The sequence below is a fragment of the Moschus berezovskii genome, chromosome 2 (assembly GCF_049115385.1).
Source record: "Moschus berezovskii isolate FMDL1 chromosome 2, NW_MosBer_1.0, whole genome shotgun sequence".
NCBI classification, from domain to species: Eukaryota; Metazoa; Chordata; class Mammalia; order Artiodactyla; family Moschidae; genus Moschus; species Moschus berezovskii.
Window position 1 is genome coordinate 93,583,249 of NC_142461.1, and position 13,036 is coordinate 93,596,284.

The following is a 13,036-nucleotide window of genomic DNA, read 5'->3' on the forward strand; positions in this document are numbered from 1 at the left end:
TAACAAATAAATGCTAGCATTAACTGGGGAGGTTAGATGTTAATTGTCTGAATCAACGTGAGGCTAGTATATTTTTAAAGAAGAGACTGAAATTATTAGGTTAGCATTAAATGGAAAATAAATAGTAAATATACCGAGCTGAAATTCTTTTGATTTTCTTTAACACGCAGTATTTCTGGAGTGTCTTGAACAACTGTAATTTTTCCTTTACTGTTTTTAAGGTCATACTGGTATTGGAGCTATGAAAAAAGAGTAAATATCTTGTTAAGATTTCAGCATTGTTTTATATATTTTTAATTATCCTATATTGTGTAAGGGAAGTTAAAACCTTATATATATAGTTTTAAATGTATCTGCCACAATAATTATAGATAGCCAATGAGAAATTCAATAAGAATTTTGGAGAGAAACTAAACTTTAAAACCCTAAAAGTAGTTTTTTTTTGTTTTTTTTTTATCTCTTGCTTAGAATTAACTTTGAAAAAGATGTCACCACCTGGAAAAGATGGTGATAGTTCATATTCAACGACAAGAAGTCATTAACAAAGTGTGAGATGATTTGGGACTGAGATAATAAGGTGAGCCTAGAGGAAACTGGAACACACATCTCCTGGGCAGGGGTGGGAGGTGCTGAGGGCAGCTGTAGGCTGGATACCCAAGCATATGTGCCCAGAGGCATCCTTCTTTCTCGACCTCAACCCAGGTCCCAGTGAGCTGTGCCTTAGAATCAATAAAAACTCACAAGGCTGAAGTTCTTTTGGTTCTCTCTGACCCTCTGCATCTCTGGGGTGTCCAGAACGGTCTCATAATATGACATGCACTTCTCTGCATCCTCCTTGTACTTTTTCTGGAAACAGATTCCAAGAAATAAGGATAGTGAACAACACAGGGATATAGACCAATGGGACCTAAAATAGCCCTTCCTGCTCAGCAGAGGAAAAGTCTTTTTTTAATTTTGGACTGTTTAGGGATGTCAGGGAGTTGTAAAGCAGAGCCCTCTGGATCAGTGAGCACCAGGCCTCTTTCCAGGAGAACTGAGCCCAGGATCCACTGTCATGACCCACTGTCATTACCCATTGTCATTTTGGTGTTGGAGAAGAACTGCAGTGTTGGAGAAGACTTGAGAGTCCCCTGGACTGTAAGGAGATCAACCCAGTCAGTCCTAAAGGAAATCAATCCTGAATATTCCTTCACTGGGGGGACTGATGCTGAGGTTGAAGCTCCAATACTTTGGCCACCTGATACAAAGAGCTGACTCACTGGAAAAGACCCTGATGCTGGGAAAGTTTGAAGGCAGGAGGAAGAAGAAGGGGATGACAGAGGATGAGATGGTTGAATGGCTTCACCGACTGAATGGACATGAGTTCGAGCAAGCTCTGGGAGTTGGTGAAGAACAGGAAAGCATGGGATGCTGCAGTCCAGCATGCAAAGAGTTGGACACAACTGAGCAGCTAAACAACAAAACTGTCAATGGCTAAACTGGCCAAGTGGTAATATGAGGGAGGTGACAGCCCCTGAGGTTCCTGGCAGCGACAAAGGGATGCCTATAGTGAATTGGATGGAGCCAGACTATTCAACAGACAAAATGAAGAAAAGTAGGAGGGTTGAGAGCCATCAGCAAGGCCTCTGGAATGCCAGTCCTTGGTTGGTGACAAAGATATTGTCACTGAGCTGTGAGCAGGTGTGGTTGGGCTCCCCACTATAGGGCTGAGCCAGCAGGCAGGTCCAACAAGAACTTCCAGGATGGGGCCAGGAAAACTACATTCCCAGGTGTTATGAAGTAATAGCCCGGTCAAGCAACTACTGCTTTCTAACTCAATGATTCAGTTTAGTTTAGTCGCTCAGTTGAGCCCAACTCTTTGCAACCCCATGAATCACAGCACGCCAGGCCTCCCTGTCTATCACCAACTCCCGGAGTTCACTCAGACTCATGTCCATCGAGTCAAGGATGCCATCCAGCCATCTCATTCTCTGTTGTCCCCTTCTCCTCCTGCCCCCAATCCCTCCCAGCATCAGAGTCTTTTCCAGTGAGTCAACTCTTCGCATGAGGTAGCCAAAGTATTGGAGTTTTAGCTTTAGCATCAGTCCTTCCAATGAACACCCAGGACTGATCTTTAGAATGGACTGGTTGGATTAGGAGACAAGCAAAAAACTCTAATTTGGGGCTATTCAAGTAAATTGCAGGTTCCTGATCAGCAGTGACGATTAAAACAAATGAGGATATATCCTGGAGTATGAAGGACATCATACTTTTCTTTCTCTCTCTGTAGGAAGAGAGAGAGTTATCCATCAGGAAGAAACAGGGTTAGATTATATGATTAGTGTTGATGACATAATCTCAATCTTGTTAAAGAAACTGATAATCAAATGTGGGTGATCAACTTCGTTTCTTCCAGATTTGCACACAAATTTTACATCCACATTTTAAGAGAGTGATTTTTTAACTATGGGTGGTAACTCATGCCTGTTTGAATGGCCATCATCAGAAAGATAAGCAATAACAAACAAATGCTGGTGAGGGTGTGGAGAACAGTACCCCACTGGGATTGTAAACTGGTTTTGCCTCTAAGGAAAATAGTATAGAGGATCCACAAAAAATTAAAAGCACAACTACCACATGATCCAGCAATTCCACTTCTGGGAGTATATCTGAAGGATATAAAAACACTAATTTGAAAAGATACCTGCACTTTGATGTTCATAGCATCATTATTTATAATAGTCGAGACATGGAAACAACCTAAGCATCTATCAACAAATGATGGATAAAAAATGTGTGTGTGTGTGTGTATATATATATATATGTTTAATTGTGGCTGATTTGCATTGCTCTGTGGTAGAAATCAGTGCAACATTGTAAAGCAATTACCCTCCAATTTAAAAAAAGTTGTGTCAGGCATAAAAACAGAAAATCCCACCATCTGTGACAAATGGGTAGACATGGAGGGCACAACACTAAGTGAAATAAATCAGAGAAAGACAAATACTTGATCTCACAAATATGTGAGTGTATGATCTCACATATTTGTGGAATCTAAAATCAAAATAAACTCATAGAAAAAGTGGTCAGATTTGTGGTTGCCAGAGGTGGGAGTTGGGGGTGAGGTGGAATTGGAGAAAGGTGGTCAAAAGTGACAAACTTCCAGTTGTAGTAGGGATGTAATGAGTAACATGATGACAACCATAGTTCGTACTGCTGCATGGTGTGTGGAAGTTGTTAAGAGATTAAATCCTTAAAGTTCTCATTGCAAGGAAAAATTTTCTTTTTTTCCTCTTTTTACTATATGATGGATGCTAATTAAACTTTTTGAGGTAATCACTTCACAATTAATATAAGCCAAACCATTACACTCAATAGCTCAGTTGGTAAAGAATCTGCTTGCAATGCAGGAGACCCCGGTTCAGTTCCTGGGTGGGGAAGATTTGCTGGCAAAGGGAACAGCTACCCACTCCAGTATTCTTGAGCTTCCCTGGTGTCTCAGCTGGTAAAGAATCTGCCTGCAATGTGGGAGACCTGGGTCAATCCCTGGGTTGGGAAGATACCCTGGAGAAGGGAACAGCTACCCACTCCAGTATTCTGGCCTGGAGAATTCCAGGGACTCGATAGTCCATGGGATCGCAAAAAGTCAGACATTACTGAGCAACTTTCACAAACCATTACACTGTACACCTTAAACTTATACAGTGATACATTCAATTTTATCTCAATAAAACTGGAAAGATAAATTTAAAAAATTATGTGCATGCATGTGTGTGTTCAGTCATGTCCAACTCTTTGCAGCCCCATGGACTGTAGTCCACCAGGCTCCTCTGTCCATGGAATTTTCCAGGCAAGAGTACTGGAGTGGGTGGCCAATTCCTACTCCAGGGATAAAACCCATATCTCTTGTATTTCCTTCATTGGCAGGTGGATTCTTTACCACTGGCACTACCTGGGAAGCCCTTAAAAATTATGAGTGGAACCATTTAAGAGTTTTTCAATATCTTAAAATTCTCTCCTTTATTTTAATTCTGATATAGGACTCTCAGGTCTAACTCAAACTTGCATCAAAGATGAATCTTTTCTTTTTTACTGGGCAAAATTGTGATTTGAAAGAATCTCCTTCAGTATTAATGGAAAGACTTGTTCTTTGTGATTGGGGTCAATATGTGATATTCTGATGAATGTCCTTACCTGGCTTGAAAGGTTCTTGACTTGCTGGGCATGAATGATCTCCGGAGTGTCAACCACAGAAGTGAAATTGGCTTTTTCCATTTCTGCTGATTGCTTATACTTAATCTACAAAAGGACCATCCAATAGTTGAGTAAATGTTTACAGTGCACACAACATTTGTTGGCTCAGTTTGAGTATTGAGTAATATTTCTTTTCTTAAAGGATTCATTATTCAAAATAAAAACAAACAATAAAAGGATTCATTCATTTCCTACTCAACAATTGTTTTTTCTCTTGTGTTTATAGCTTTATGCTAAGGAGTGAGATTCGGAAAGAAAGGTTGAATTCTAGACTTTCTATCTAGTTGATTGGGGAGTGGTGGGGTGGGGTGAAGGCTGGTGAGAGATGTTGTACAGGGTTTGGGAAAGGAGAAGGAGAGAGAGATTCAACAGATAGTAAGGCACTGATTGTTTTTTGGAAGAGCTGGAAGAAGGACAGATGAGAGCAGCCCTGGCAAAGGTCCCGGATCCTTTCATCAGAACAGATTCCACTATGCCATTATATGCATCTGACTGTAATTGACCAATAAGTAAGTTAATAGAAGGAAAAAACTGTGTTCTTATAATCACAGCTACTTTTTTGCTTTGTTTTTTTTCTTTTTGAAAGACTGACATGGAACACTCACCTGACTGGCAATATCTGTAGCATTCCTGGCTCTCAGGAAGTCGGGAGTTTCATTGGCCATGGCATTCAGACCTCTTCCTTTGACTTCCAGCTCCAGATCTCTCTTATATTCTTTCTATAGTAGCATTAAAAGAAAATGTTACTTACCTGTCATAGCAAGGTAATAAACGTGCAGAGTGAATATAGATCCACATAACACGCCACCTGCATAGCTAGTGTCACCTTCACCACTCCCTGGGGTCAGATGGAGTGGTGACGACAGAAGACCACTTTAGAAAACTGTCATACTCATGCACGAAGCTCCTTTGGAGCAATTTCTAGCATTCTCTGCTTAGAACATTAAAGTATAAAGCATATTTTAAATCTGGTTTGGTACATAAACGATTACACTTAGGTGCCCACCACTCCAGTGTGGTGTTTTTATTTAAATGGGCACAACAAATATATCAAGATTAAATCGAAAGCTATTAGATAAAGACCAGGCATAGCCACTATGGAAACAGTTACAGTATCAGCTCGTCAGAAATCAAGATATTTTATGTAATGATTAATAATCATGTTGAACAGAGAATCTGAAATTGAAAAATGTTTTATCACTTTTAAAATGCAACTTGGCTAGGAAGGAGAAGATACTCGGTTGATCCTGTGCATGCAGTCAGCTGGGTGCCCACCTCGTTGAGGATCTGGGTGGCATTCTTTGCTCTTAGCATATCCGGTGTGTCTTCCATTTCACTGAGACCCTTCCCACGGATGCTTTCCTCTAGATCTCTCCTGTACTCTTTCTATAGCACAAAACACAAGCAACAGTGCTCACAAGCAAGCCTAGATTGTTCCTCCTTGCTGAAAAGTCATTCACCAAAATACAAAACAAAAACCTGCAAACAGAAACCTCCTAATTTCAAACAGTTACAGTTTAGTCAATAAAAAAATCAATAAAGGCAGGGTATAAGCTTCATCAGTTAATATCCAATATCAAATAAGAAACTAGAAATTAATAGAATGCTAAGGTAAGCACATTTTATTAGGTATTCAATTAACAAATTAGAAGAATTAACATGGGTAATAGATTAGGTGCTAGTATGGAACACATGGGAACCCAACTTGGGACCCAAAGAGTTAGGTGGTGGTGAAAATGGTAGGAATACGTTGATGAGTGTCATTAGTGCAATTATTTGTATCAGGAGGGAAGGAAAAGACAGTGGGCACTACCTCGCTGGCTATTTTAGTTGCATATTTGACATGTAATAGAGCTGGTGTGACCTCCAGGCCAGTCAGGTTTCTGCCTTTAATGGACTCTTCATAATCTTTCCTATATTCTTTCTAATGTAAGTAGGAAGGAGAGACAAGAAAGAATGTTGGTTACAACTTGTTTCTCAACCCTAGGAAGAAAACAATTATATTTTCTTTCTGTGTATAGCTTCTTGATCTTAGTTCTGCTGATAATCACATATTTGAAACATGACATTGTTCTGGAAATACCCTGGTTAGAGCAAATTACCCAAGGGAACTTAGAGACTGGGGAACTTTGGTGGCCTCTCATTTGCCTGTCTACTGCTCCCAGGGGTCTGGCCCTCTGAGAGGGGAAGGACGGATGTACCCCCAAGATTCTCAATCCACTGTCCTCTCTTGATGACACTTTTCTGAAGGCAATGAAAGATTCTACCTCTGAATTAGAAGTGACTCAGGGGGAGAAAATAAAAACCCACTCAGAGGAAGGGGATCTTGAGGGCACCAAATGCAAATCTGCCCTTTCTCATAATCACAACTACCATTCTAAATCACCGAACAAATGAGGTGGATAATGAAGCCCAGAGAGGTTATCAGGGAGGAAGGGCCACCACCTCCTGCATCTCTCAAATCTCTGGATGAGGCTGTATGACTGGGAGGCTTGGAATAGACACTGGGACTTGATTTTTGTCATTTTCAGTTCCGATAGAATTTGCCATCTACTGAAAAGTTGTAAGAATAGTACAAGGAGCTCCCACAGATGCTTTACCCAGGTTTACCAACTGTTTTAAACAATTTAAAATTTTCTGTTATCTGGCATTCTTACATACCAGAAAGCTCCCCAAACTACTACTTATACTAACAGCCATTTATCTTTATGGTTGGAGATATGCCCATGGAGGTGAGGCAGAAGAAATCCAAAATAAGCCTGTTTCCTAATGAAGACAGACTTTCTCAGTTTCAAAATAAGATTCATTCTTCACTATTGCTTAAATTATTTTTAAATTTTATTTTAGATGCCTCTGCTTACATTTCTAAAATAGGAAATATGACATACTGACTTTTTTGATATTTTGATAAAAATCCTGATTAAAAGAAAAAAAAAATCTTCCTTTCTGGGACTGAAAGGAAGAAGACTTTCTCTTCCTATTAAGAGAACAGTTCAAAGCCAACAGTGGGTCTGCATAGAGGTAACTGATTCAAAGAAAAAATTACATTACGTTCAAAATAATTTCACTATTAGGGACAGTTTGCTATGTCCTAATTCTGTGAAAAAGGTAGTTGAAATAAAATATATATGGTAAATGTTTATTATTCAGAACTTTATATATATATATATATATATAATGGAACCACAGGATTTGAGATATGGAAAAGATTTTGGTAATCATATGTTGAAGAATCCCATCATCCACACCTTTGGGATAACAACAGGCTCAACACTTTTGTGGGTAGAGGTTGTTTCCATTAGCTCGATGGTATGTTTGCTGTGTGGGGTTTTGTGCAGGACTTACCCCACTCTGCATCTGCTGAGACTCCTTGGCAGTAATGTACGTTGGTGTTTCAAAATCTAGCATAGGCTTTCCTCGTTCCTTTTCGTACTTTTCTTTGTATTTCACCTAGTGATAAAACCCTTATGAGATATCTCTGGCCAATTCTGAGACAGAGACCAGTTTAACAATAGCATTTTTAATTGATACGTTATGTCCAACTGGGTGGCATCTCATTGCCACTCAAAACAGTTTCCTGTCATGTTTCAGAAAGTAACTTCTTATTTTGCCCTGGCAGGATAACACATAACTGTCTGCAAGGCATGGTCAGGATTTGTGTTTAATTCAAGGAGACAAAAGGATCATTGCAGAAGAATCAGGCAAGACAAGCATTGAGACAAGGAACACGGGAAAACTGCCGACAGGGAAGGTTTGCCGAGATTTGATGTGTATAGATGTGAATATTTTAGCCTGAGCATCAGCCAACATTTCTAATAAAAGTCTCCAATCTTCATAAGAACTTTTATCAGGGACCTGCTGCTGCTAAGTAGCTTCAGTCGTGTCCGACTCTGTGCGACCCCATAGATGGCAGCCTACCAGGCTCCCCCATCCCTGGGGTTTTCCAGGCAAGAACACTGGAGTGGGTTGCCATTTCCTTCTCCAATGCATGAGAGTGAAAAGTGAAAGTAAAGTCGCTCAGTTGTGTCCAACTCTTCTCAACCCCATGGACTGCAGCCTACCAGGCTCCTCCATCCATGGGATTTTCCAGGCAAGAGTGCTGGAGTGGGGTGCCTGGGGCCTTAATTTAATAGATAATGCGTATAACTTTATTTACATATCAATAACTAAACTGAGGTAATAACTGGTCACATATTCAATGCTGCCAATATAGATTGGTATGAAAATGAAAACCAGTTGACTTGCCATTGACTGAATTTCTAACAAATCTGACATTCTCAAAAAGACCCCAAGGCTATTTTACAAATACGAACTCCTCATTCTCATCACAGGGACCCAACAATGGGAGGAGCCTATAGATATTTCTAATTTACACAGGAGACACTGAAAGACAAAAGCCTGGGTCACACAGCATCTTCGTAGCAAAGTCCAATCTCAGCTCTCTTGCTTATGACAACACATGAACACAGAGGTCCAGGAACACGGGCTGCTTTACAGATGATGGAAGGCATTTCCGGTAATTCAGCCTTCTTGTTAATGCCCAATGGGGACGGAAATAGCCGAATTTGTGAAATAGGTCATGTGGCAGCAAATTCCTTCCCTGAGTTCTTTCCTGTGAGAATCTTACTTGTATAAATTTTGCAATTTCTTCCACACCCAGAGACTACTTCAGTAGTGACCTGATCGTATGACTCCTCTGTCTCAAATCCTCCAAAGGCTCCCTATCATTCTTAGTAATATTTTCTTTTCTTTAATATATTTATTGATTTATCTGGCTGTGTCAGGTCTTAGCTACGGCATGTGGGATTTTTAGTTGCAACATGTGGGACCTAGATCCCCGACCAGGAATCAAAGCCAGGCCCCCTGAATTGGGAGAACGGAGTCTTAGCCACTGGACCACCAGGGAAGTCCCACTAATATTTTCTAAGGGGGTCTGTCTCCCTGGAAATATAATCTTTATGCTTCCAGTCCCTGTGAGTAACCTGAATAATGCATACTGCATGCCTACACACTATTTCTCCAATGTATGTAGATATTGTTATCATTCATAACATGAACGTTTGTTTCAACATGTTGCTAAATTCCAAGCCCATAATATCTTTGGGCATTTTCACAAGCATTTGTTGCTACAAGTGTAACTACTGTCCTCTAGGGGAATCCATGAAAACTTTTGACATTGTAGGTGAATGTGCAGGAAAAAAGACAGTCTTGGTCAACTTACGATACTCTGTAATTCTGTGGCCTCTTTTAGATGAAGCTGCTCCAGATTGTCAGGTATTGTGTGGTAGTGACCTTTACTCTTCTCATAGTTCTTCTTGTACTGGTACTGACGGGAAGGAGGAAATAAAAGGCACATTGATCCGCATTCCTATTTTTCTCTTTAGGTTGGATGTTTACACAGCAGCAGCAGCAAGACCAAATGAAAATTAGCGAACACCACATAGGGGGGTAAAAAAACATTTTAAAGGATGAAGATACATTCAGTATTGTCAGTTAATAAATACAAGGATGTAAGCACTTAGCTTATATGGCTTATTCAAAGTAGGCTTTTAAGAGTGAAAAGTTAAAAGTGAAAGAAACTATTCCAAGTGTTAAGTCTATGTTTTTAGGAGGAGGAAAGGGAGTGGTTAATTGGGAGAAAAAGAAGTTAAAATATTTCCCAAATAAAAGCATTTTTATAATCTGAGAGGTGTTGCAGTCAGTGGAGCACTGGTAGATTAACATCATCATTTGGAAGAATGCACTCAGAACAGACGTGCTTTCAGTCACGGAGAAGGGGATGAATGTGACCTCATAGAAGGGATTCAGCTGTAAATGGGTGAAACAAGCTGTTTTTGGAGCAAACGATTGAGCTTACAGAACTGGCAAGGTGGCTTGTATTCAAGACATGGTTCATTATCAGAGATTCCTTCATGTCAGTCACAGGTTTGTGAAGTTTCTTCAGATCAGCCTTATACTTAACCTGTGCCACAGTAAGGGGAAAAAGGAAACCATATAAATAGGAAATGGAAAACGGTATTAATGAAACCATAATAAGATATCTCATCCTGAAACAAATGCTGGAAATGGTGATAAAAAACCATAACTCATTTACAATAGCCAAAAACGGGAAATAACTCAAGTATCCATTTGCAAATGAAGGGGCAAACACAGTGTGATACATACATAAAGTGGAATGCTATTTAACCGTAGATAGAATGAAGTTCTGACATACACTACATAGCATGGATGAACCTTGAAAACATTGAGCTAAATGAAATAAGCCAGACCAAAAAAGGAACAACATTACATGATTCTACTTACGTGAAATCTCTAACAGGCAAACTTACAGGGACAGAAAGTGGATTAGAGTTTACCAGGGATTGGTGGGAGAGAGAAATGGAGAGTCACTGCTTAATAGTTATAGAGTTTGTGTTTTGAGGTGATGAAAAAGCTTTGGAATTAATAGCGGTAGTTGGCAACACTGTGAATGTAATTAATGCCACTGATTTACATACCTAAAAATACTTAAAATGGCAAATTCACATTATATATTTTACTACAGTTAAACAAGCACATACCTCACTTGCAAGATTATTAGCATCTTGCATGACTTTGTAGAGCTGGCTATCTTTTGGATTGTATTTTGGTGTCTTGCCCTTCTCTTTGTTGAAATTTTCTCGGTATTTAACCTAATAGCAAATGCAAAAACCCAAATTATTCCTGAATGTCAGTTTATTTGAAGGCTGAGGAACAGGGGGAAGGTAAATGCAAAAGAATACATGTTACACATAAAGTGATCATATAATTTATTATCCAAATTAGGCCACTTTTAAGAGTAAAAGGGAGCATTATTAATAATTATGCAAGGACAACAGGCAATTGAGTATAAGAATAAATGACATAGTATTTGTTTTGCTCATTTTTATATTATCCAGAGGTGTGAAAGATTCACTTCCTTTTGATGCAGGACAAAAATGCATGGGAAAAGACTTCTGGCTAAATTCAGAGACATGATCTAATATGTTTGATTTGAAGCATTTCAGTCCTCCTAACTAGCAAAACCAAAAGCATTTTAGGTCTATTACCAGGAGTTCAAAGAGGCTTTATAAATGATCAAGATAAGTGAGAAGTAAGGAATCTGTTGAATTTAGGAGAATTTATTATTTTGTACTTTAGCTACATCATTTTAATTTTTTTTAATTGGCAAAATATTGGCATAACTTTTGAGTAAAAGAACAGAATTTTGGGGTTAATGGCTTTGATATAATTTCAGGTTAGAAGGAGGAAAGGAGATAAATTTAACATAAAGAGAAAAATAAGATTAAATATATTTTACTTGCAGGATATATAAAAGAATATGCAAAGGATTAAATAACTTCAATTTAAAAAATAAGTGCAATGCCTGGCACTAATAGTTGCTTAATAAATGTGATTTGATTGATGAAAGAAAGAGACAGTCATATAAGCAAAATAGCTAAAGATGAGATTTACTTATAGGAATATTCAACAGAATAAACTGAAAGTGACAGAAACACTTCCTTATTGAAAAACAGACTGATTCCTTTGACACTAGGATTAACACCAGAAATAGAACCCTGCTAGTTACTTATTCTGGGCTTCCCTGGTGGCTCAGATGGTAAAGAATCCGCCCGCAATGCAGGAGACCTGGGTTCAGTTCCTGAGTTGGGAAGATTCCTTGGAGGAAGAAATGGCAACTCACTACAGAACTCTTGCCTGGAGAATCCCCATGGACAGAGGAACCTGGAGGGCTACAGGCCATGGGGTTGCAAAGAGCTGGACATGACAGAGTGACTAAGCACAGCACAGTTACTTATTCTAGGAAGAAAGAAAAGTGAGCTCTTTCTAGATGTTAGCCAGCTAAAAGGGCAATATATGATGCTCTGGGACACCTAGAGTTTCTGTTGTTGGTAAAATGAAAGACTTGCTCATTCAAAGTTAGCACACCAGTATCTGGTTGCCCAGATATTTCGCGCTATAATCACTTAAAATCAGTCCCCTCATGCTCCATCACTTTACTTCCCCATGACTTTCCACATCCAGCAGAACAGGTACAACAGGAGGCCACTCAAGTGCTAAGAACAATGAAGTCTGCCACATTAAAGGAAAAGCATTCACAGTGCTAAGACTCATTTATTTTGAATAAATCTCTAGTGAAAATGCAGACAAGCATGCAGAGCAGTACAGCAGGATGCGGGCACACCGAGTCAGACACACTGGAGGAGGCAGAAACAACAGAACAGAAAAAACACAACATAAATAAATGCTACAATGGCTCTTCTCTGAAAGGAAATTCACCCCCCAAATAAAATGAAAAGCCTGTTAAGGAACGTCAGAGGTGGTGAGCTGATGTCTGGACCAAGAGAAAACTTTTCCTAAAAAGGATACAGAAACCCTAAGAACAGGGCTGATCCCAAGAGCTGAGAAACACAGAAAAGCAAAGTCAGGTAGATGTGCAGAGGCAAGACTTGGGAAGAAAAAATGCAAAGGCCCATGTCTGATGCGAATAAAATCCATTTCTTTAGAAGAATGCTAAAAACCCTCTATCTTTTAGAAAATAACTCATGTCTGAAAAACGTACTTGAGCAGCTTTGTACTGGCCCTTCAGTTCCTTTTTCTTCTGTTAATTTTAAGCAGATTTAAATTTCTAACTTTTTAATTAAAAAGTTATGCCTCCTCTTTCCACAAGAAGGCCCCAAGCAAATGCAGTCGAGCATAACTACTGCCAGGAATGTGACCCACCATGTCCAACCTTCCTTTTTGACTGAATCTTCTTAAGTACTACTCTATTTTGCATGATAAG

At 39.3% G+C, this 13,036-nt stretch overlaps 1 protein-coding gene across 16 annotated transcripts in view; it reads right to left on the reverse strand.

Annotated features, from left to right (window-relative positions):
* The window catches only part of NEB (nebulin), a 216,973-nt gene that overhangs the window by 20,651 nt on the left and 183,286 nt on the right, over positions 1-13,036 (reverse strand). For all 16 annotated transcript variants that reach the window (XM_055398670.2, XM_055398685.2, XM_055398684.2 and 13 more), the window contains 10 exons: positions 10,794-10,904; positions 10,091-10,195; positions 9,455-9,559; positions 7,579-7,683; positions 6,047-6,157; positions 5,509-5,619; positions 4,839-4,952; positions 4,174-4,278; positions 742-846; positions 135-239 (listed from right to left, as the gene is read on the reverse strand). In XM_055398670.2, coding sequence (XP_055254645.2) covers positions 135-239; positions 742-846; positions 4,174-4,278; positions 4,839-4,952; positions 5,509-5,619; positions 6,047-6,157; positions 7,579-7,683; positions 9,455-9,559; positions 10,091-10,195; positions 10,794-10,904 — 1,077 coding nt within the window. The remainder of the gene's footprint in view (positions 1-134; positions 240-741; positions 847-4,173; positions 4,279-4,838; positions 4,953-5,508; positions 5,620-6,046; positions 6,158-7,578; positions 7,684-9,454; positions 9,560-10,090; positions 10,196-10,793; positions 10,905-13,036) is intronic.